Raw genomic sequence first — 26,013 nt, 5'->3', positions numbered from 1 at the left:
TCTTATCATAATTTGATCCTTGCTCATTATTCATGCCATTTTATTTTACCTGCCTTTCTTAGTTTGAATAAAGCACGTGACAGAGCGATACATTTCATTTTTATTCTTCAAATGTCCTTGAACTAATAATTCCCAACAGCATAACTTAGCCAGGTACGGAGTTACCTATTCAGTACCTAGCTAGCTTGTTGCTGCATGCTTCAGAAATGTTATGCATTGACTGGCGGGTTTGTTTATAGCGTCACAACTTTGCCTGGGAGGGTACCAAAAATACATGTCCAAATGTCAACTTCCAGATAATTCAGGAAGCTTACAGTTTGAGGGATTTGTACAAATTTTGTAAGTATCATTTTGTTTGTGATTGTTATACTACACAAATGCGCATTCATATTATACGTGTTCATAATGAGTGTTGTCCAGTTATCAGCCAGGGTAAGTCTACGTACAAACTTAGCCATGTTACCCGTATTCACAATTACAGTAACTTCCATTTAGTCAATGTATTTTGCAACTATTAGTATGACTGCATAAATAGACATTCCTACTACCCGTGTACACAATTACGGAATCTCATGTCCAGTCAGTGTATAAAATGATATTAGAATGACATTACTTTCGAGGGTATTTATTATCTTCTATTTACATATACACATATCATGGCCGAGTTCAGACTTTAAACAGATCTATCAACTTATAATTGATTTGGTAGAGATTTTTGTTGAGGACGGTGGGGATTCTAAGAAGCTCTCTGGTGTATTCATTTTTTTAAATGACATATTTTATATTCTGGAGACAAATATTTTGGAGACTGAAACATCTTTGAAATAGAAGTTTGCAACACAATAAACCAGGTATGGAGTGATCTGTTCGTTATCTAGCTTGTTCATACATGTTACAAAAGTTCACTGCAGTGATTGGCGTGTTCGTTTTAAACGTCACAACTTTGCCTGGGAAGGTAGAAAAGCCATTTTGTCGAATTGACATGCCAGCTATTTCAGGAACTTTACATTTTAAGGGATTTATATAAATTTTGTAAGTATGAGTCTTCTTTGTCTGATTACCAAACTACACAAATGTAGATTCATCTTACCTATGTTCACAGTGGGTGTGGGGCAGTTACCTGTCATTATCAGTCTAAATGTATACAAACTCAGTCATATTACTCGTATTCATATTTACGGTAACTTCTGTCTAGTCAATGTTATTTTGCAAGTATCAGTCGGGGGCCCCGAGTGGCCTAGTGGTCTCAAGTGCTCTTTGTTCCAGATCACTACCATCTCACCTCTGCGTGTTTTCTAGAGGGTACGTGATCAAGTTTGCCTGAAGATTCTCGTGGGGTCGGTAGTTCTTTCCAGACTTTTCCTGGGTTCTAGGTCCACCAGTAATAATTTCCGCCATGTATGGCCTATCTTGTACCGAAATGCGTTAAACCCCATAACAACAACAGAAACTAATATAAGCCTGACTACACAGATACGCATTCATATAGCCAGTGTTTACAATTAAAGAAATATATCAACTGTTAATGGAATATTATTTTCGTAGGTATTTGTTATCCAGTTTTGACATAAATATCATGGTTGAGTTCAGACAACAATCAATAAACTTCCAATCGATTTTACAGATTTGAGTGCAGGACGGTAGTGATCCTAATAAGTACTCTGGTGAAAGCAGTTTTGAAATGCCATTAATCTTGTAAGATTTGATATTGTGGAAACTAAAAGGAGTAACAGAGTATGGATAGGTAGTTTTATACATTTCTTCTAGTTTGAAATCGCTAGATACTATTAATTGGTATTACAATAGATACAAGAAATACATAAATAACTAAGCAATAAAGAGTATGATCCATTACATTCATTACGTGTGTGTTTAACTAGAAGATTTTCTTAAATTATAATGGTTATTGTTTTCAAATATACGAACTGAATTGAAATTCTGACGCACGACACATTTCATTCGCAGCAGTGTGGTCGAATTTCTAGTGAATATCGTGTACGACAGATTTCATTGGTGACAATGTGGTACAGTTTCTAGTGACTATCGTGTGCGACACATTTCAATGATAGCAATGTGGTACAGTTTCTAGTCACTATCGTGTACGACACATTTCATCGGCAGTACTATGGTACAGTTTCGAGTGACTATCATGTACGACTTCTGGCGACTAGAAACAGCTGAAGATATACAACGGCTTGCTGTCATTATTCATAAATAATGCCCCGGGTATGAGAGAAGATTGTGTATGAAAATGTACATACATCATAATCTCTTTGTAGGCTTGTCGTTTGCATATAAATTTAGTTTCCTCTGACCGCTGTCACCCCCATCTTCGGAAACCAAATTTCCGATATTATAGCAGATCTACACCTAGGCGGATAGATTAAATATTCAAGTGCACTGCAATAGACATGATAGAGACATCTGGTATCACGGTCCCAATTGTTTTTCTGTACACCTCAATGCTAATGTTTTGTGAAATAAGTATACTTAGTAGCCTACCTCAATATACATGTCACACACCGTCATAGAGAACAATGTTAGATTGTCAATTTGCCAAAGACAAAACCAGGTACTCCACTGCATTTAAGAGAGATAGCTCTGCTGGAACTAGGCAGGGGTAAGCGTTATCTACTCACAACAGTCACATTTTCAGCCACGTGTACCAGATTTTAAAACAAATATAAAATATGATCTAGATAGGAATTAACATAAATAATCTCACATGTTGCCAAGAGGCTTAACTTTTTTAAAGCCTAACAGAAAGTACAACTCTTACATAATGCACCAATCACAGCAAGTATTGTTCTTTATTTTTGAATGCAATGTTCCCTACCCTTAAGCTCCACCCACCTGGACTTGCGCAATTGGTACCGTTATACCATCTATTAGCATTGCGAGTTTCTTCCCTTAGTATGCAATGCCAACTCACCACTTCAAATGGATACTTTGTCGGTTTTAATATCGAACAGCTGACTAAATACCAGAAAGAAGCCATTGCAGGTGTATTTGATGAAAAGGATGTATTTGTCCAATCATAGACCAGCAGTGGAAAATCGTTTATTTATGAATCCATTCCAGTAGTGTGCATCCCTTGTCTTGATAATGGAGCAACAGTATTCAGATTTGAAAAACTTCATTTTAACTGGATGCGGTGGCTTGTTATCGCATCCACTGAAATTAACAGACTCGAAGCAATGAAATATCTGATTGATCCGCCAAGGTGTAGATAGGCTAACATATCTGAACCTTGACTTACGAAGTAGATCCCATCCCATGTTGGATCTAAATGGCAAATTACTATGGTTGACACACCCCATAATAACTGTAAAAACTAATATTATCAAGCACGGGATAGGATATGTCAAAGGACTCCAGCTGGGGGAAGGAAATATCAGAGGAACTGAACCCATAGATAAATTGAACTCAAGTGCTGTTAACCTGCTCAAAATGTCCAAGATGATGTCGGATGCTACATCATAATACAGTCTCTTCATCGCGTTCACATCATAATAATTCTGTCTTATAGGGTGGAAGTGTACAGACTCGAAAACAATTCATATCTTATATCTACATAACGATTCGCGCTGGATATTATTAATTCAGTGGCCTGTACGTCGAATCCACTTACAGTTAAATAGTGATTCATGCTGGAGATTGTTAATTCAGTGGCCTTCTCACTTTGTTTGCAAACCATTAATACATGGTGTTTCAATGCGCAAATGCATATAGTCTAGACTTAGTTTTAAGCAGTACATATTTCATTGATTCCTAAGACTTTGTTCTTTTATACACAAGGTGATATCTCAATAAGTATTTCTAAATTAAATAGTTGTTATATAATGGATTTTGGCTGGAAGTTCGTTCCCTTTCTTTTGCAGCCGAGTCCTAGCAGTGCGTTAGGTTGACAATTCATTTCACCTAGATTCACAGTAAATTAAAACGTCACGATGGCCGCATCAAGATCACAATATGGTGCTTGCAGATTAGTCGAAGATAGGACTATGGAACTAGAAACGACAGGTATGTGATAGATAAATAGAATATAACAACTTGGACACAGATAACATGATCCACACAAATCGTTAAACACAGAAAAGTAGCATTTAGAAGTATCCTTTGAAATTCACCAGTATAATGTCAATTATGTCTATTAACCTGCACATGAACGTAATTTATTCCTTTTTATACCGAAAAATTGTATCAATTTTATTATCAGGTTTGACGCAGCTTATTTCAATGTTATCATCACTTGATGTACTATATAAATGTTCATGTTTTTTACAATATTGTTTGATATATTTCTGGTTTAAAATTGATAAACCAACATTTTATTCTCCTGAATGTTATATTGTAGCACATTTATCTTTGACCACACGCTTATCCCATCGAAACTTGTAAACAAATACACATTATCACTTAATACTCACATTGTTGTTTTTATATTAACTCGTAAAATATTTTCATCAGCCCCCCCTCAAAAAAAATATTTGAATTTTCACAAAAGTGTAATGAGTCATTATTATACTATGTATATTTTTTCCATTCATTTTTTTTTTTTTTGATCTTCTAAATGTAAAATGAAGAATATTATTTAGGTATAGTAAATGCAGTGTAACATTTTCAACAAAATCAATGATAAATGACGGGCAGAGACTGTACATTTTATACATATTCCTTCCGTGTCCATGCTTAATATCATGTGTGGTGCTGGCTGAGGACAAAGATGTGAGACGAATATATTTTGGGAACTGCAATCTCCACGGAGCTTGAATGAACAATCCGTTAATTATACAAATGTAAATGATTGTGCTTGGCACCTTTAAATCAAAGTAAAACGTGACTGTGCTCTTAATATATATGGTTATATATATGGTTATATAACCTGACAAGGTTATGGCTACAGTAACTAATGCACATACCAAACCGCTCCGGTGGCCGAGTGGTCAGAGCGTGCGCCATGGATTCTGGAGGCCGTTTGTTCTAATCCCGGCCGAGTCATAGCAAAGGCTTTTAAAAATGGTAGTAACAGTTGCCCGACTATGCCATCAGCATTAAGAGATTAGTGCTAGGACTGGTCGGCCTGATGTCAGATAATGTGACTGGGTGGCACAGCATGCTACATGTCTGCGGCATGATGCCTCGGTGCTAGACATCACCATAAACTGCCACACTGCCAACATCGTAGCGATATGCTAGAAATCTTTTTTTAAAGCTACGCTAAAAATCGATATCACGCTCACACATAATCCTCCACCAAATAAACAGCCTAATAGAAAAGTTGTCCAAGAGGAAACTTAAGTATATCTGTCAAGCCGACTGACACACACTCTCTCTCTCTCTCTCTCTCTCTCTCTCTCTCTCTCTCATATATGATCATTTTTTTCTTTTATAAAGTTAAAAAGTGTTGTTCGGTCCGGCCCCCTTACGGGCCAGGGGATATATTCCCGGTTGCCCCGCCTTTTTCTGACCTTGGCTATTGACAATTCGAGTACACTTAATGGGTAGGTGGGTGTGGTATAGTCAAATATCACGTATCGAACGAAATGAGAGTAAAGTTATATATTATGAACCCCAAAATCTGTCATTTAAATGTTCATGGACAACCTGTTTTATGGAACATATATTTCATTGAGCTAAAATAGGCAATTTGATATTGTAATTTACGCGCAATAGATAACGGCATTGTTACCGTATTAAAATATTGGAATGTAATTATCATTTTGCTTGAAGACTAATCAATACACAAGTGATTAAAAATCAGACGATATCAGATATATTGTGCTAAATAGGTACACAAATGTAGAAATAGTGGAGTTGGATTAACAATAGTAATATAATCTCTCTTATTACATCACCACCACAATCATCGTCACCAAGATCTCGTGAACGTCTAAATTGGCAAAGTTGTAATAATGCTCGTTAGAAAACACAACGGGATCAATGTCTACAACGTTGGCCCACATTAGCGGACACATTGGGTCAAGCTCTACAACTCTGTAACGGCCCACGTTAGCAAACACATTGGCGTAATGTCTTCAGAGCTGTAATGGTAACACCAGCTAACCAATCGAGGTCATTGTCGACAATGATATAATGGCCCTCGTTAAGAAACACAAGGGGGTCAATGTCGCCAACGTTAGCAAAGGTATCGAGGTTAATATCGCGAACGGTATAATGGCCCACGTTTGTTAGCATAAAGGGGACAATGTCGATAACGCTGTCATGGCTCGTGTTGTCAAGCACAGCCAGACTTGAGGCTTATACACTAGGCGGGTGGCTATATCGTATGATTTTGTTTCATACTACTTTGCTGTAAGACCGTCCTGAACACCGTAATTTCAAGTGGACTAACTAATATATTCAACCCAATATGTCATATGAGCACCATCTATTTATTGTACATATGATGCTGGTGGTATTTTCAAATAGGATGAAATAAATAAAGCAGATGAAGCAACTCTGGTGATTTTATTGGTGGATTTTATTTTATCTGTCAGTTAAAATCTGCAGCAGCTTTGATGGTATCAACAACACAAAAGAAGAGCAATAACGTAAGAGAAAAAAATTGAAACGGTGGCGTTTATATGAATATCATCGAGGTGTTAATAGCGACAGCAGGCAGATATGTTGTGTAAAACATAGCATACAGTTAATTTAGGAGCAAATACAATAAATACATCTTTAACAGTAGCAATGATTCCAATAATATTTTGTGATGATGTGATAAGTGCTGATTTCTTTGTAGTGAGAGAGTAAAGCTATAATCGCAGCATTAGCAGTGTTAGTTTTTCGACCAGATTGGGTGTCTGACAGTAGTTCTGATAATATTTGGTGAGGTGCTGAGTGCCGATTGTTCTGGTAGCAACAGCGGCACTAGTAGTAGTGGTAGCTGCAGTAGTATTTGGTATTGTTGTAGTCATGTCTTGGTGGTGTTGGTGGTAACATTAATAGAAAAGGAAAAGGATGAGGATGATTTTAATATACAGTAGCTGTATCTGGCAGAGGGACAAATAGAAAGAAAGAAATTAAGATAGATAGATAGATAGATAGATGCAAATATTCGAGTTACTAAATTCAAATAATCAGAAAGACTTGTATGCAAAGGTCGAGGTTTTCTTATCATAATTTGATCCTTGTTCATTATTCATGCTATTTTATTTTACCTGCCTTTCTTAGTTTGAATAAAGCACGTGACAGAGCGATACATTTCATTTTTATTCTTCAAATGTCCTTGAACTAATAATTCCCAACAGCATAACTTAGCCAGGTACGGAGTTATCTATTCAGTACCTAGCTAGCTTGTTGCTGCATGCTTCAGAAATTGTATGCATTGACTGGCGGGTTTGTTTATAGCGTCACAACTTTGCCTGGGAGGGTACCAAAAATACATGTCCAAATGTCAACTTCCAGACAATTCAGGAAGCTTACAGTTTGAGGGATTTGTACAAATTTTGTAAGTATCATGTTGTTTGTGATTGTTATACTACACAAATGCGCATTCATATTATACGTGTTCATAATGGGTGTTGGCCAGTTATCAGCCAGGGTAAGTCTACGTACAAACTTAGCCATGTTACCCGTATTCACAATTACAGTAACTTCCATTTAGTCAATGTATTTTGCAACTATTAGTATGACTGCATAAATAGACATTCCTACTACCCGTGTACACAATTACGGAATCTCATGCCCAGTCAGTGTATAAAATGATATTAGAATGACATTACTTTCGAGGGTACTTATTATCCTCTATTTACATGTACACATATCATGGCCGAGTTCAGACTTTAAACAGATCTATCGACTTATAATCGATTTGTTAGAGATTTTTGTGGAGGAGGGTGGGGATTCTAAGAAGCTCTCTGGTGTATTCACTTTTTTAAATGACATATTTTATATTCTGGAGACAAATATTTTTGGAGACTGAAACATCTTTGAAATAGAAGTTTGCAACACAATCAGCCAGGTATGGTGTAATCTGTTCGTTATCTATCTTCTTCATACATGTTACAAAAGTTCACTGCAGTGATTTGCTTGTTCGTTGAAAACGTCACAACTTTGCCTGGGAAGGTAGGAAAGACATGTTGCCGAATTGACATGCCATCTATTTCAGGAACTTTACATTTTAAGGGATTTATATAAATTTTGGAAGCATGAGTCTTCTTTGTCTGATTACCAAACTACACAAATGTAGATTCATCTTACCTATGTTCACAGTGGGTGTGGGGCAGTTACCTGTCAGTATCAGTCTAAATATATACAAACTCAGTCATATTACTCGTATTCATATTTACGGTAACTTCTGTCTAGTCAATGTTATTTTGCAAGTATCAGTCGGGGGCCCCGAGTGGCCTAGTGGTCTCAAGTGCTCACTGTTCCAGATCACTACCATCTCACCTCTGCGTGTTTTCTAGAGGGTACGTGATCAAGTTTGCCTGTAGATTCTCGTGGGGTCGGTAGTTCTTTCCGGACTTTTCCTGGGTTCTAGGTCCACCAGTAAAAATTTCCTCCATGTATGTCCCATCTTATACCGAAATGCCTTAAACCCCATAACAACAACAGAAACTAATATAAGCCTGACTACACAGATACGCATTCATATAGCCAGTGTTTACAATTAAAGAAATATATCAACTGTTAATGGAATTTTATTTTCGTAGGTATTTGTTATCCAGTTTTGACATAATATCATGGTTGAATTCAGACAACAATCAATAAACTTCCAATCGATTTTACAGATTTGAGTGCAGGACGGTAGTGATCCTAATAGGTACTCTGGTGAAAGCAGTTTTGAAATGCCATTAATCTTGTAAGATTTGATATTGTGGAAACTAAAAGGAGTAACAGAGTATGGATAGGTAGTTTTATACATTTCTTCTAGTTTGAAATCGCTAGATACTATTAATTGGTATTACAATAGATACAAGAAATACATAAATAACTAAGCAATAAAGAGTATGATCCATTACATTCATTACGTGTGTGTTTAACTAGAAGTTTTTCTTAAATTATAATGGTTATTGTTTTCAAATATACGAACTGAATTGAAATTCTGACGCACGACACATTTCATTCGCAGCAGTGTGGTCGAATTTCTAGTGAATATCGTGTACGACAGATTTCATTGGTGACAATGTGGTACAGTTTCTAGTGACTATCGTGTGCGACACATTTCAATGATAGCAATGTGGTACAGTTTCTAGTCACTATCGTGTACGACACATTTCAATGATAGCAATGTGGTACAGTTTCTAGTCACTATCGTGTACGACACATTTCAATGATAGCAATGTGGTACAGTTTCTAGTCACTATCGTGTACGACACATTTCATCGGCAGTACTATGGTACAGTTTCGAGTGACTATCATGTACGACTTCTGGCGACTAGAAGCAGCTGAAGATATACAACGGCTTGCTGTCGTTATTCATAAATAATGCCCCGGGTATGAGAGAAGATTGTGTATGAAAATGTACATACATCATAATCTCTTTGTAGGCTTGTCGTTTGTATATAAATTTAGTTTCCTCTGACCGCTGTCACCCCCATCTTCGGAAACCAAATTTCCGATATTTTAGCAGATCTACACCTAGGCGGATAGATTAAATATTTATGTTAACTCGTAAAATATTTTCGTCAGCCCCCACCCCAAAAAAAAAAAAATTTGAATTTTCACAATATTGTAATGAGTCATTATTATAATATGTATATTTTTTCCATTCATTTTTTGATCTTCTGAATGTAAAATGAAGAATATTATTTAGGTCTAGTAAATGCAGTGTAACATTTTCAACAAAAATCAATGATCAATGATTGTACATATTCCTTCCGTGTCCATGCTTAATATCATGTGTGGTGCTGGCTGAGGATAAAGATGTGAGATGAATACATTTTGGGAACTGCAATCTCCACGGAGATTCAATGGACAATCCATTAATTATCAAATTGTAAATGATTGTGCTTGGCACCTTTAAATCAAAGTAAAACGTGACTGTGCTCTTAATATATATGGTTATATGTTAGAAAATAAATCAGTGTACATATCATTGCCAGGTTAATCATAGTTAAGAAAGTTCACCTATCAATATTAGCGAAAATATTTGATACAAAAAATGTTGATGAATTTAAAATACCTGTTCAAAATATTATATATACAATTTATGATATAAATCAATTTACGAGAACACATATTCACGTTTGGGTTATCAGAAATATTTTCAATGTGTGATATTATACATTTAACTAAATGTCATACAATCATTTTTTGATATCGTAAAATAATATACAATAACTTCGATTAATTGATATAATAAACAAAATCAACTGCATTTAAACAAGAAAATTTAGACTATAAACTTATGTTACCAGCATTATATTCTTTAAAGTCTAAAACTAGGAATTAAATAAAAGAAAATCTTGAATTTATTTATTTATTCTTCACTTATATCAAAGTTTATTTTTTGGCCTCAAGTATTCTCTTGGAAAGCGAAAGTAACTAAAAAACAAGTTTAAGTGTACAAAATCAATGGTAGATAAACTGCAACTAGCATAAATAAATTAATATATATATATATATATATATATATATATATATATATATATATATATATATATATATATATATATATATATATCACTGAGTAGAGGAAAAAATCACGCTCCCTACGAAAAAAAATAAGAAATACTGATACATGTAAAATAAGACACTCTACAAAACCCAAATCAATTTTCACACAGTACTTTTATTAAAAAGGTCTATTACATACAACTTTAAAACTTCTCCAGTTATTAGCAAAGTCGTGCATACCACAAATCTTAATAATTATCCGGAAAATTTGAATATTTTATTTCTGAAATAAAAATAAGGAAAAACTACATTCACATGGAAATGAAAAAATTGATAAAAGGAACCCAATTTCAGAATGGAGATGGTAAATTATAGAACATTCTGTAGCCAGATAGATTAGGCCGTCCTCCTGTATTTCACAAACTAACACAGGTGTACGCACAAATGGTCTTAAGTTTGAAGCGTAAGAAAATCTTTCACGTTTCACAAACATATTTCTTCAGAATATTTCGTACGTTTAAGAAAATAATCTGGGTAACCCCTTCTTTCGTGTGATGGCTATGGGAATGACTACACGTACGGATTTATTTTTAGAATAGGGAAATACCCGGCCATCTTCAATCATAATATGACTGATATCATGTTCTTGGAAAAGAGACTTTACTACATTTGTCTCCGTATTACATCTGTCACTGTAGATGGCATTCCGATTACCTACACGAACTGTCCACCCCCATCCCTCCCCCCTTTCTCGGAAATTCAATATCCGAAACTTTCTCTGTTATATACTCATGCTCTTGAAACATGATACCCACTATGATAATTCTCTCTTAATCTGTGGAACAATTCAGGATACAAGAACAGGGGAATGACGGACAGACGGAAACGAAAATCAATCTTTGCGAAGTCACTTTAACCCAATTGTTTGAGCATTAAATAAGCTACTTGTGTTGCTGTGCGTAAAAACACAAAATCATACTAAACTAAATATCTGGCCAAACGTGCAGATGGCTTTGAAAACAGTAAGTTCACTGACCTTTAATTTGCTACACAATATCATTTTCTGGTGGCAAACAAATATGATTATAATGAAGAAGAAAGAGAAATGGAACATTGCTTTTCGCACAATTTTTTTATTTTTATACTCGAAACAATGGTGCACAAATAATGTATTTTGTCAAAAAACATCCCTGAAACACTTTAAAACTGCATAACACAAAAAGCTCGGTTAGCCGTTGAAAGGCCCCATCCCCACCCCTCGAACATAAAGAAAACACAGGAAGGATAAGATTAACAACAACAACAACATTACAGAAATAACAGAATTAACGATCATCGTACGTGACCATATTAACAATGATAATGATTATACAAATTTGGTGGCAATGATGTAGATACTGTTATACTTGTGACGATTATTTTGATGAATAATTTGACAATGATGACAATGACGAGGATGATGATAACATTTCTTAAAAACGTTCCTCCTCAGTTATTTCCATACCCAACCCGTAAATCTAAAGTTCCAGTTTATTGTTCTTGTTAAAGTTTAGAATCCAGTCTAGTACGTCACACTTGATCACCCCATTGACCTGGCATTCAGTTCCATTGAGTACACTTATCACAGTACAGAGGTACTATGAATTATGCAGTAAAACGCCAATGGAGAAAATCACACCCTTTGAAAAATGCAGCACACTTAGTTGGGATTGCATATGGTGCCTATAGTGATTATGATGCAGAATGGTAAGATTTTTCAAAATTCTTCGGTTGAATCAGCGCGTAATTATTTTCTTGCCGCGATGGAACACAAGTCTGACTGTGTTAAACGGTTGAAGGCCATACGTCACTATATCCTGATGACGTCACAATGAACCAACAGGTTGACTGGATCCATGTCGTACTTTAACAACTGATAGGAGCACTGGTCAGCCTTGACCTTTCCTAACACATGGTCACGAACACTGTATCTAATGTAAACAAAATGGACGATGAGTAGATGATCACGCAATTTCTATGCCCTGATGCAAACGAAATAAAATTATTGGAGACTGTTTTACTAAGGAATGTGTTAAAAATTGGCGTGAAGCTCTGGAACACAACAATTGCATTCGGGATGTTACAAAATAAAAACGGTTCTATTTATTTATTGACAATAGGTAGTTCACACGGTTAAAGTGCTATATTTAACCTATTTTTTATTGCAGGACGCAAAATGTTTTACGTAACAGTAATTTTCGTTTGTTTTATATATCTACCACCACCCCTACGCAATCTGTAAACAACGAATATACGTGTTGCTTTTTACGAAGGGACATGTATAATGTTAACAATCATTTGGACAGAAATAAATTAAAGGAAAAACAATGGAAGCTTTGCATATTTTCTTTTATTGTATACAGTAAATTATATTGCTTTGATACAGTTCATTTGCAAAATGATATATCAGTAAAAAAAGTCAGTATTACTGTCGCTAGGTTTAAATACGACCTTTTGGCCTATACCTAAAAATATTGATCTAATATATAGGAATACGATTTGACAGTGAAAATAAAATCTAATACACACAAAAAATCCCTGAAAAATATCTTTTGGCTCCTGTAAGCCATTGGCACAGATAAAATTGCCTTCTTTCAGTTTCATACATTAAGTTTCAGTATAATTAATTTGAGTGACACATATGTGAAAACCGATATTAATAAAAGTACCAGCAATTGTGCAAACAATGTTGTTATGTGACCTATTCTAAACATGATGATATGTGTTCCACTTGATAGATCCATTCACTAAGGTTCCTCTATATCCAAAGTTCAGTGATATAAAATGAACAGTTTTAATTGTGCAAGTTATTAAAAGTTATTTTCATGAATTATTGTGATGCTGATTTCAAGTTGAAGACTTAAACATTTAATTTCATACCTAAATAGAAAAATGATCTGTAAGATAAAGCAACAAAAATGGAAAGGTTAAATAATCAAATATTAAGAAAAGGAAGTCCACATTATTAACTTGTTTTTATAGATGTCTCCAACTTTAGACTTTGGTCTACCTTAATGAGATGCAGCTATCACCAACATATAGACAAGCATGGCACCAGAAATGTAGACCATAATGATGGTGCACTTGTATTCCCTGTAAAGAGGGGGGAGCATATTACAATGTAACAGCACTCTGTTCAAACCTTGACCAGTCACAGGGGCACAAGAAGTTACTGCAAGCTTTAGTTTAGGAGTCATAGTCATAGACCCTAGTGATGGTACATTTGTATTCTCTATGGAGGATATACTCTAGTGACGGTACAGTTGTATTTCCTGGGAAGGTGGAGTCATAGTCATAGACCCTAGTGATTGAACAGTTGTATTCCCTGTGGAGTCATATACCCTAGTGATGGTACATTTGTATTCCCTATGGAGTCACCCACCCTAATGCTGGTACAGTTGTATTTCCTGGGAAGGTGGAGTAATAGTCATAGACTCTAGTGATTCAACAGTTGTACTGACTGGGAAGGTCGCATCATAGACTCTAATGATGTTACAACTATTTACCCCGTGAGGGTGGCATGCTTTACAATGAATTAGCACTCTGTTCAAATGTAAATTAATAGGTTTAAGAAACATCAACAACAAGACATTAAATATACCACAGTATGTGGTCCATGTAACCAAGGTATTTACCATACAATGTCGACAGGTTTTGTAACTTTGTATCATTGATTATATAAACACTTGAGATAAATCCCAAGGAAAGTGTATACATACCATTATGATGAACCATATCCTTGTAGAATACTTGGTGTAAGTTCAGTTTCATGGTTTTCATCTAACTCAAAACCTTTTTCTCTCCTACCCCAGGTTACTGCGTAGTTTTTCTGTTATGCATTAGAGTGGAGGGTGGGGGGTAACAGAAAATAGAAAGATGAAATTGTGTACCATATCAATTTTATTTAGAAAACGGGATTATTAACCCTTTTTATCATTGTTTTTGTTTGTCACTAATGACTAATGTGTGGAAATTCATCGTTGATCTAGATTTAATAGGACACTGTTTTACTTCCGCGAGAATGTTTACATATGCATATTACTGCACCAGGTGCGGTTCACAATTTTATGTACTAATAGTACTGGTATATGAATTTGATTTATACCAACACCTTAAATGCCATATTATTTATAATGCATGGGGTGCATATATATATATATATATATATATATATATATATATATATATATATATATATATATATAACAGAGATTTTTAAATGACCCATATCATGGGATGTTTTAGAATGCATTCATCTAGCAGAGCAATTATATTATAGCCTTACAATTTGGTGAAATCGAAGCAAGTTGTTTTGGAACAAAAAAGTATATTTCCATGCTAGCCACAGACTAATGTCATTCTGCTTTATTGTTACTTAATACATGGAAAGGAAACATTTACCAAGGTGAAGTTAAGGGAATGTTATAAATAGTGTAGCATACATATGCTGAATTTGCAGCCCAAAGGGAAACATTTTTGTTCCTAGAAAGTAAAATATGTGAAATTTGGTATGATAACATAAAATCTATTGAATTAATCCACCTATGTATACCAACATATATACCTTGCCTGTATCAAGTAATTGGTTTTAAATGGAGCCAACAGTTACTGTCAAAGAGTCAAATTAAATATTTTACTAAATGTGTACAAATTTGAATGGCATGGAAACCTATTCAGCTCATTCATATATTATAGCAAAATATATTTATACATGTTATTTGTCTGACATAAGTGATTGCTGATTAACCATGTAAGCATGTTTTCTTGAAATAAACCTCATTAAAAGTTTTAAATAGGTGTGCAAATTAAATGACAAGAAAATAGTCACCTGAACTTAAGCAGATATGAATGCCTACTGAATATATCTAAAGTATCTGATATTGCCTGGTTTGATTAAATTTATTTTTTGTTTTTGGTTTTTATTTTGTTATTTTTTGTTGACAGATTGATTACATGTAAATGGAAAACAAGTTTTTGGTATAAAAAAAATGTCCAATAATATTTTTTAAAAAAAATGAAATGAATAGCTATAATGACTTCAATTTCTAATCAGATTATCTGTATGTTATAAATATGCCTAATAATTTCAATTTTCTGCTTCAAATGATTTTGACTTAATCTTCATTTCAAGGATGTGTGCAACAATTCTAAGGCTCAACAGTTTAAAAATGGGTAAAAGATGAAAATTTACCAACAGGGCATGCAAGTGTAATCAGGTTATTTCCTTTAAGGTTAATATGCCCATTGAATGCCATTTGTCAACCAGAAATGATTTTTATTAATGTTGCTTATAATGCTTTTCCAATCACATAAAAATGATAAAGTGTATACAAATAATTTAAAAATAAGGTCAGTTACTGGAAACAAATCAAGTCTTTGAACCCACTCAAAATATATAAATATCCAGGCTGGTTTTGTCTGACTTAATGGTTGTTAATAGGATGCTTACAAGTTATAACCAGAATCAAAAATGGACAGCCCCAAACCAATTTGACTCTTCCTTGGGTAGAGACCTAAATTATGAGTGCAATTTATGTACTGCTTAGTACATATTACATTGAAACATAAATATTTCAATCCTACAATTAATTACTGTTGATGCTTTTGTGGTATTAGTAACTATTGTGTATTGCTAGAGATAAATACCAGATTGAGTCATTGTGAATTATGTATGTTAACAGAATGAAATGTCTTCCAAACATCCCCAATGAGAACAGTGGTTTGGGAAAAATGATGGGAGTAAAACAGCTTCCTTGGACATAGCTACATTAATTAATGTTCTTTGTTTCTTCATAGAAAGGGTTTAGTAGGGCCAAATTTCTCTGAGGTTCCTATTATTAGTTAAAGTAAAAAATGTATATCCCACCAATAAAATGACCACAACAAAGATGGTTCTCTCAGCTTACTTTTATTTTCTTAATGGTAAGTATGACTGCAATTAATATATATGATAAAAATATTGTGTTAATTATTTTGTATTGTTTGATTAGGTAATAAAATATTTAGTAACAATCAAGTTCTCTAACAGACCATATGGTCTCCACAAGTGTTAATTGATAACCTGATTGGTACTAATAAGACTTCTGTACTACCGAGTTGATTTCAAGTTTAAATATCATTTTATTTGATGGTGAAGACAAATTTATCATCAAAAAGTACATATACAGTTTCTCAATTCCTCCATGTCAATGTATCGTATTGGAAAAAGTTATCTCCCTTCATCACTTCATATAACAAGCATGTTACATATTTACTGGAATGGAAGGGTGGTGATGGTAAATGACAGTATGTTAAATGAACTTCTTTAATTGGATTGTGAAAAGAGTGGAAAACATTTTATTAACTAGTCCAAGAATAATACAAAAAAAACTTGTATCAAAGTATTATGTACCTATGTTTTGATTAGAACTGGCAATTGAATTGTATTTAAAACATAGCATCTGACACTGTAAGGTATTTTCAGAACTTTTTGGAGTGGAGATTGGGGAGGAGATATTCTTCAGAATGTGTCCTTCTTTGCTACAATGTGTGGAAATTCATTCTCAAACAGTAAATAAAATACACAGACTATTAACTTCTCTTTCATGAGATGTTGTGGCTCGAAAGCCATTTTTCAGTACAAGATAGACAATATGTGTTGACCATTATAACTAGTGAAGGAAGAACTTGGGTAAACTCTGGTAAACCCCACTAACTAACCAAAAACTACTTTCACGATTTCTCACATACCCATATTAGTCAAGTCTGAGATTCACACCTAAATGGACAGAGATGAGATGGCAATGATCGGTAATGGAGAGCTATGTAGGTAACTCAGCCACCTGGGGCCATTCCCATGGTCTCCCATGATTAAAATTGATACAATGTGCACGTGAACTTCAATAAATAATACAATACTTTAAGTGATTTAATTTGGGGAAGACTGAATAATTTCTTTGGAATAAAACTTAACTAAGTCAAAGTACAAAAATGGTAAGGCTTGTAAAAAGGCACATTCACGTGATTCCGGGGTAAACTAATGTGTACACTCGCCAATTAACTGTTATTTGGTGAGTGTACACATTAGTTTACCCCGGAATCAAAAGCCTTTGTAAAAAGGCACCAATTAGCCACATGGACTCCAGTTATTATTAGAACAGAGTACTTGGTTTTAAGATATTTTCGTAGCTGCGCTCATCCTAGTCACTAAAACGCTAAAGGCATTTAAGACATGCAAAAACATCTAAAGGGTATAGGAATCTAACCCGTCCTTACAGAGAGCAAATTTGAAATCTATGACAACATTCACATACGCTGCTCACCACTTTATGCTCTTTGTGCAACATAAGCATTCTATACATAAAATAAATGTGCAGTTTTATAATTTATAATATAAATAATGGACAATTGAAATTAATTGTTTTTTATTGAGATTGTATGAACAAACCTGTGCTCGAAGTGTGCTACGAAAGACGACCACCATTTTGAAAGAGCGTCGGTAACTACCGAGCATCTGGGAGCGAGGCTAAACCGCCAAATAGTCGGGTTCTTGATTATTAGCCTTGATGCAATATGGCCCTGAGGTTCCAATGAACTTGGTTATGTATTAATGCGCTGAGAGACGCCCAATGTTAAAGAAGCGCGAGCTATGAGGAACGCGTAACTGGATTTTGTAGCAGACGACATGAACCATGGAGAGTGCAGAAGTTTACATGCAGACAGGACTTTTCTTTGAAGTAGTCAGGGTAGTATATACATGTAATGCTGAACATCATTGGCAAATATTGGAGGATGATATATCCTTCATATTTATCAATTAATATTATTATTATTATTATTATTATTATTATTATTTTTACAAACTATTGTTTTAAGTTCCACGGGTAATATTAGGGTTGCGTGTTTCCGTCAGTAAAATGAAATATATGGGCTACACCCATTTCCATTCTATTAATTTTTAGAAGGAAACGGGTGTTTTCATTAACTTTTCTCTTTTCACTGACATTAACTAGTGCCCTAAATGAATGCAGATTCTTTATATTTTCGAAAGAAAAAGTTTACGGGTTTTTGAAAATAAATTTTACATATAATTTTTTCATCATTCGCCTGACATTCTATCCTTCGTGTAATTTTTGCCTGGTTTTTTAAAATAGAAAATATAGTTTCAATTTACTTCATACTTTGTGCATGATTTTATTTGGTAATTTTACCTAACAACAATGAACAGGTTGAAATTTGTATATGATAAACATCTGTCATAATCTTAGCTTGTTCCAGTTTTCACCGAAAGCCTGAAAATTGAACCTAATATTGTGTAGGTCTCGATCCCGTGGATAAGAACTAATCTATATGCAAACAATAGTTGTGTTTGTCTTTACATGTGTCTTTTATAGCCAGCAAGTAACGTTATGCAATTTGTATGTGGTTATAAGGTGTTAAATACCTAGAGCTAAGTCTACTGGAGTAAGGGCCATTTCGGTTACAAATTTTGATTTGAGTTTTCATGCATACTGAAGGTATATGGTGTGGATTTCAATGGTTTCCAAGTTGTCATGCAGGGTCACACAAAAGAAATCCATTATAGTATGGGCGGTCTGTGTGGTCGAAATAATTACAAACATGAATCTCTTTTTTCTTGAACGCTAGGTTCTGAATATTTCCCAATTAATTACCCAAGGATGAAGTCTCTTTATAAGTAGGGATTGGCCATCGTTGTAAATGCCGGTTGTACGTGTAAATTTGTCTTTTCGTGCCGAATAAGTGTGTATTATGTGTATAGGGTGGGTTTCTCAATAGTTTTTATGACATGACCCAGGGGATGATTTTTTAGGGTGGGGATAGACCCCGGGCTATCTCATCATGGGGTTTCGTGCTGATACTTGGGCCATAAATCACATGTCAACTTCTCATGCGTTACTTGCCACCTGTTTATCCCTACTTTACTTTGACCGATGTTTTTTTCAGTTTATTTTATATTCAAGCATATTGTCATGTGATATTTATATCAGACTGAAGTAGCAGATATCTTGCTCTATTACCGTTTATTTACTACTGGTTTTCTTTCTTAATTAAGCCAATAGGTTTGAGCATCAGATATAAATGTTTGCCTGCTGCAAATGAATAACTGATTTATTTCATCTCGTTTACGAAAAACTTGTTATTTTTTAGATTCGCCACTGGTGAAAATAAGTTTTTCACCTACCTTATGAAAGATATCCGTTATTCACTCGTTTGAAGGAAATATTCTCTATCTACTGACTGAAAGTAAAAACAAAACCAATACGTATTTCACTCTATTTAGTAATGACTTATTAAAGTTATTAACTGAAAAAATCCATTAAGTGTATTCCTTGCAGATACGAACATTATTATTATCATTATTATTATTATTATTATTCAGTAGTAGTAGTAGTAGCAATAGTTGTTGTAGTTGCAAAACAATATGAAATAGCAATTATGCTAACAGTAATAACAATGCAAATAATACGACTATTACGATAATGGTGGTGGTGGCTAAATTTATGACAGTTGACTACTGTTTAGGTCAGAAATGAGTGTATAGATATTTACACGTTTATTTTGCATTGTTTACTAAAAGTATATATGTCTGTATTTTGTGTATTCCGTTTCCTTACGTCTGAAATTTTTATCCACAGCCGGCCGTAAACCCGACTACAATGGCGTTGTGGTGACAGAAGACAAGTTGCTGGTCATAGACAGACATGCGTGGAATCTCCGTCTGTACAGACTCCATGACGGCAAACTGTTTACATCACTCAAACTGGAGTTCACTCCCATGGGTGTCTGTCTTATTAGCAAGACGGAAGTTGCTGTGTGTCTGGAAGACAGTAGGATTGTAATCATGTCATTGAAATCTATACATGACGTAAAACGGGTCAAAACATTAGATGTAATGACAGGATTTCATGGATGTCATTCAGTGGCAAAATTGAATTCAGACAAACTCGTTGTCAGCGGTTGGAAATTGGACGAGGACATGTTGTACTGGTGTGTTGTAAACCTTACAGATGGACGTGTAGACTCAACCCACAAGGTCTGTAAAGTGGGCCTTGGTGATAGTCACTTGGCCGTAAAAGACAACACGGTCTACATCTCGTGTTGGATTGAATACTACACTACTAATAATGGTGTGTATGCATATGATATTTTTAATCCACACACACCAAAGTTTCTGTATCAACATGATGGATTTACAGCGGACTCAATAATGGTTGATAGGAGGAATTTCATTTACGTGTGTGACAGGGACTCTAACAGGATTCATCAGCTGACAGACAGAGGTCAACTAGTGACCATACACACAGTGTCATCAAGGCCCAGGGCAATATTCTATGATGACCAGCATGGAGTTATGTACACAAGAAGCTGGAACAGTAATGTGATTACAGTGTACAGACTGGAGTATTCACATCAACCAGGTATGAATGATTTCAATTTACCTCTAAAAACAATATGTATGAATTATAAATAAAACAATTTAACTTTATTATAAGACAAACATGTTTAAAAGATGTCAAATAAATTAAAAATGAAATAAATTAATTTTTATTGTCATGATTCCAACGTACGTCAGTCATGATTTTTAGGAATCTTTATTGAATTTAAGTATAAATAAAATATTATTCGCCCATTTAAAATTTAATACTAATATAAGTGTAATAAGTCCATTCAGTCCTGAATATTAAATGATAGGCACCTTGTTTGTCATCACAAAATTTTAATATAAACATTTTAAATATCTACTGGTTGTAACAATGGCGGCTGGCTAGTACAGTCGTATCTCTGTCATTCTGGCGTAATAAACGTTTCTCCCACAAGGTGGCGCTTTCATTGATATCTCCTGGCACGCGACCTTGAAACCGGTTTAGACCGGGTCACCATATAGAGTTGTAGCGTTCAAAATTCCCACGTATTCTGACATTTTATTTTTAAATATAGCATTTGTCATTTGTGTTTATGGAGCGATTCTGTGCGGACATTTATCAACTAGATAAAAAAAAGAAAAAAAAAAAACACAAAAGAAAGAAAAACAAGATGATTAATCGAAATGGAAATAGGTTTAATCAAATTCTTCAATGTTATGGTGATGTGAGAGTATAACAGGGGACCAGTCTAATGTTTGCTGTACCATATTTGGATGCTTTACAATACAGTGTTTAATGCGCGCCATATTTACTAGGATCTGTTTACATTTCCAGAGGATGCAATGACCTTATATGGCACACTGAAAAGACAAGTCTGTAATTGTATGTGCATTTTAGAAGAGTGAATATGGTGGATAATTAAAATAGAAAATGTCATATCATGAATATATACGCTACATGTTCGTGTCTCTGCACTAAAATTCGGCAATACTATTATGTATTATGCCCCACCACCAGTCTTCATAAGTATTTACATGGCATAGTTACCAACAAAATGATGATTGTTTGATCTCTTGAAACTTTATAACCATGTTATCCTCTGCAATTTTGTTTTAAACTTTGGAAAAAGAAACTCGTTAATGGCATGCAAAAAATGCAATTACTTCAGATGTGCTTAATGTACAAACATTTGAAATGTGTAATTATGAATTTTACAATAATATTATGCATCTATTCTTATTCAGCAAGCATTATTTTGGATTATTTAGTATGTAATTTAACAAATAAAGTATTTTATTTAAGATTTCATTTTTATGATTTAGAGATTTTTCTTACTGTGATTAAAGTTTCATACTCTATTTTGATAATGCTTGTTATAACAGCTGGTATATTGCATGTTGAATACATCAGCCCCACAGTCCTTCATTCCATAAATGAAACCGCCAAATCTGTATTGGTACTGATGGATGATTTGTGGACTTCATTCAGTTATCTATATAGGTGTGTGGTCTTAGCCTACATGGTCATGTACTTGTGATGTACTGCTCCGGTGGCCTAGTGGTTAGAGCATCCGCCTCAGATGCAGGAGGTCTTGGGTTCGATCCTGGCCGAGTCATACCAAAGACTTAAAAAAATGGTACTAACAGCTGCCTTGCTTGGCCCTCAGCATTAAGAGGTTAGTGTTAGGACTGGTCAGCCCGGTGTCAGGATAATGTGACTGGGTGGGACATCATGCTACATGTCTGCGGCATGATGCCCCAGTGCTAGACATCGCTATAAACTCCCACATTGCAGACATCGTAGCGATATGACTGAAAAATTGTTAAAGCTATGTTAAAAATCAAAATCACATCACATCACCTGAGATGTAATGGTTATAAAAATAGTGTTTTCCTTCAAGGACAATGATAAGAGCCCCAGCGGAACTTTGGCACTAATATCAGTGATGGTCACCACATGGGCTTGTATAATTGCTTACAATTAACCTATAAATTATACCTGCACTATATACTGTACTACTATAATAGTAGTATAGTACATGTATGATTTATAGATATATTGTAAGCAATAATATGAGTTCCCGTGGTACCTCGACATAAATCATTTTATAAACTTTTAATATAAATATAACGGTTGATCAGTTGGGAATACAGAGGTCAGAAATAGCTGGAGAATATCCACACTTTTTGACTTTAATTTAACAGTTGAATTCTCAAAAATGTAATTTTTTTTCTAGCCCATGATAAAACTAGGCCTATTTCAGTAATGCAATCTTCTTAACTCTGTGCTTCAGAAAGAAATGTAAAGTTTCTAATCATGTGAATGGATAGAATATTTTATGAGTTGCTTTAGCTCATTGTTACAGCTCAAGTTTTTTTTTTTTGTACCGATCTAAATGACATTGATATGAGGCCATATTCTAGTGACATTTTGATTAGCCAATCAGATTAGTGCTTTTCCATATATTGAAGTGAAAAACTTCACATGGAATGGTAAAAGTTTTCCTTAATATAATATACAGTGATTGATTACTATTAACTAATGAAAATAAAACTAAATGTCTGGCAGACCAGGAACCTTTGTTGGTGCCTCTCAGGTTACAAAAAATATATCAATGGACCTGGAATACCAAAGTTGGCAGAAACAGGAACCTTTAGGTTGGCTATGAAGTTTTGGATTTAATTTGTCAAGAAAAAAATAATCATTGATGTTGAAAACAAGACACTAGGTATTTGTAGGAATTGTTAAAATAAATTTAAATTCTGTTTATTTTTTGGTGTGTGAGTGTGATGGGTATAATTTGGGTTTGACAAGATAAGATTTGCCTTGCTTCACACGTGTCCTTTCAAACAACTACTAGCTCTGTTTTGCTTTTTTGATTTCCCAAACTTCAAAGTTAACTTGGAAATAAAAAGATCATAACTTTGCTTTTAAAACAGTTTATATAACCTTATTTTTCATTGTACTTTTAGAAGCATGTACTGCCTACTCCAGTAAAAATCAATTCTCCTATTTTAAAATAACTTAAGTTTGTAAATTTTGGACTAACTGAAGCTACTGCTACAATGTTGGTACTATATATGTAACTTATCAATCATTTGCCCAGGTATTCCAGTAGAAATTTTAAACATGGATGACAGATCCATCCAACTTTTTGAAGAGGCTCTAAAAGATGGAAGGGAGGCAGTATACAGCATACGAATTATGGTTGTTGGACATGTTGGTGTAGGCAAGACCACCCTGGTCAAACGACTTCTTGGGGAAGAAGTACACATTTCTGACAGATGTAGTACAGAGGGCATAGATGTCTATGTCAACTGCTGTGATGTTTCTTTATCGACCTGGGAATGGACAAGACGAACACAAGGTATTTGCGTATACACAAGCATAAAAGATCCTCTGTTATGTATTTATAAGTAGGTTATGAAGTGAAATTTATCATATTATACTCTTGTCTGTCCATTCTAGTGTCAAAATTATGTGTTGTGTGATTTTACATCATGCTAACTCATGTATATGAAGCTGTGTGTGCACAAGTTACATATTTGCTTTTAATTACAATTGGCTTACAGTATAACACTGCATTGTTTCATACTTTTAAGGATTATCCTTGTTAGGAAATCTTAAGAGTGTATGACAGTGTGCTTATAGTAGCATATCAGAGTAAATGCCTTTCACAAAAGCTACAAGCCATGTTTGATTATGTTTGATGCCTTCCTGATTCAGTTTATTAATTTATAAATATACCAACTGGCTGCTCAGCCATGATTATTATCTAGATGTGTAAACGAAAGCTTTCTTGAGTACTCATAAACTAACTCTACAAATATCAAAATGGATTAGACATGGTATATTTCCAAGTTTCATTTTATGCTTTAGAATTCAGTCGGAAAGGACACAAGATGCAGAAAAATAGCATAAATTGTAAAATAAAGGTTGAAAATGAAAATATTGTTAAAAAACTCATTTTAATATTAAATAAGTAAAACATTTACCCCAAAAATGTTTTTATATACTTCAAATTGAATTTCATGAATCTGTCATTATATTAGAATAAAACAATTATCTTGGGCTATCAGGGAAAAGTTTCCTAGCTAAAAGAGAACCACCCAATTAAATAGGTAAAACATTTAAAGCATGCTATAATTATGCATATATTATTATATAACGTTTATTATGGAGTGTAAAATAATAGGGATGACATCCTTTGATACAAAAAGTTAGAGATCCATGAGATTAATATGAAAAAGTACTTTGGATCCAATCACACTGGAAGTGTCCCATGCACTCTGAGTTTTAAATACAAATAACGTATGAAGACTTATTTTTATGTTGAATTGTGCATGTCGCAAGGGCTGGCAATTTGTGATGACTATCAATGTCAAGAGCAAACTGTCCACTGTTATAATTTATGGTAGTATTGGATGTCTTCACAGACAGTCCATTTCAAATGTCAGAAATTTTGTATTCAAGACACTGCCAGTCATGAAGGATTGATGTGCACTTTTCACATACTCATTTCATCCAATACTGCTGCAGTCTGTATCAAAGGCGGTTAAAATGGCTTTGATAACTTCATTCTAGTGTCATGCTGGAGCGCTAATCGCATGCTTCATACCAGTCCTTACAAATCGGAAGTATGCTTACTTTGTATTAAATCATAGCAAGACCAGAAGAAGTGCTTACTTTGGAAAAAAGGACAACTCATTAAAAAGTCAATAGTTTTTATTTGTTTAATTTTTCATCAGTAATATCATGACAGTTACTCTGATATATTTGTGTATCTCATGATGAACAAAGATCTCATTGGAAGAAGGAAATATAAGTCAGTATACCAGACAGTATACCTCGAAAGAATCCGTACACTCTTTCAGGGTAATGGATCTACCAAGATTTGATGACCTTATATTCAAGACATGTTTTGTTAAATTTCTTATCCAGTATTTTCATAAAATGGCTTGAGCCATGAAATCAGGATTCATTTACAGAAATTACATGGGAGGTGAATCTGCCCATTGCTTGTTGGAGTTTATTGTTCATT

The 26,013-nt window shown here is 34.4% G+C and overlaps 1 protein-coding gene across 6 annotated transcripts in view; it reads left to right on the top strand.

Moving 5' to 3' along the window:
• Positions 1-214: 214 nt before the first annotated feature.
• LOC149774796 (uncharacterized) overlaps positions 215-26,013 on the top strand; it is a 106,300-nt gene continuing 80,501 nt past the window's right edge. For 4 of the 6 annotated variants that reach the window (XR_016416765.1, XR_016416764.1, XR_016416763.1 and 1 more), the window contains exons 1-4: positions 215-339; positions 3,882-4,023; positions 20,244-21,026; positions 24,079-24,339. Coding sequence is in view for 3 of the 6 variants with exons in the window: in XM_089944910.1 (XP_089801036.1) it covers positions 3,951-4,023; positions 20,244-21,026; positions 24,079-24,339 (1,117 nt within the window). In the remaining 3 variants the exon portion in view is untranslated. Of the gene's footprint in view, positions 340-955; positions 1,033-3,881; positions 4,024-20,243; positions 21,855-24,078; positions 24,340-26,013 lie in introns of those variants that run through there. The other 2 variants (XM_089944911.1, XM_089944912.1) reach the window with 2 other exon arrangements.

This window comes from Sinohyriopsis cumingii, unplaced genomic scaffold (assembly GCF_028554795.1).
Source record: "Sinohyriopsis cumingii isolate HCF-2022 unplaced genomic scaffold, ASM2855479v2 utg000160l, whole genome shotgun sequence".
NCBI lineage: Eukaryota > Metazoa > Mollusca > Bivalvia > Unionida > Unionidae > Sinohyriopsis > Sinohyriopsis cumingii.
This window is presented reverse-complemented; position numbering and strand designations above follow the sequence as displayed.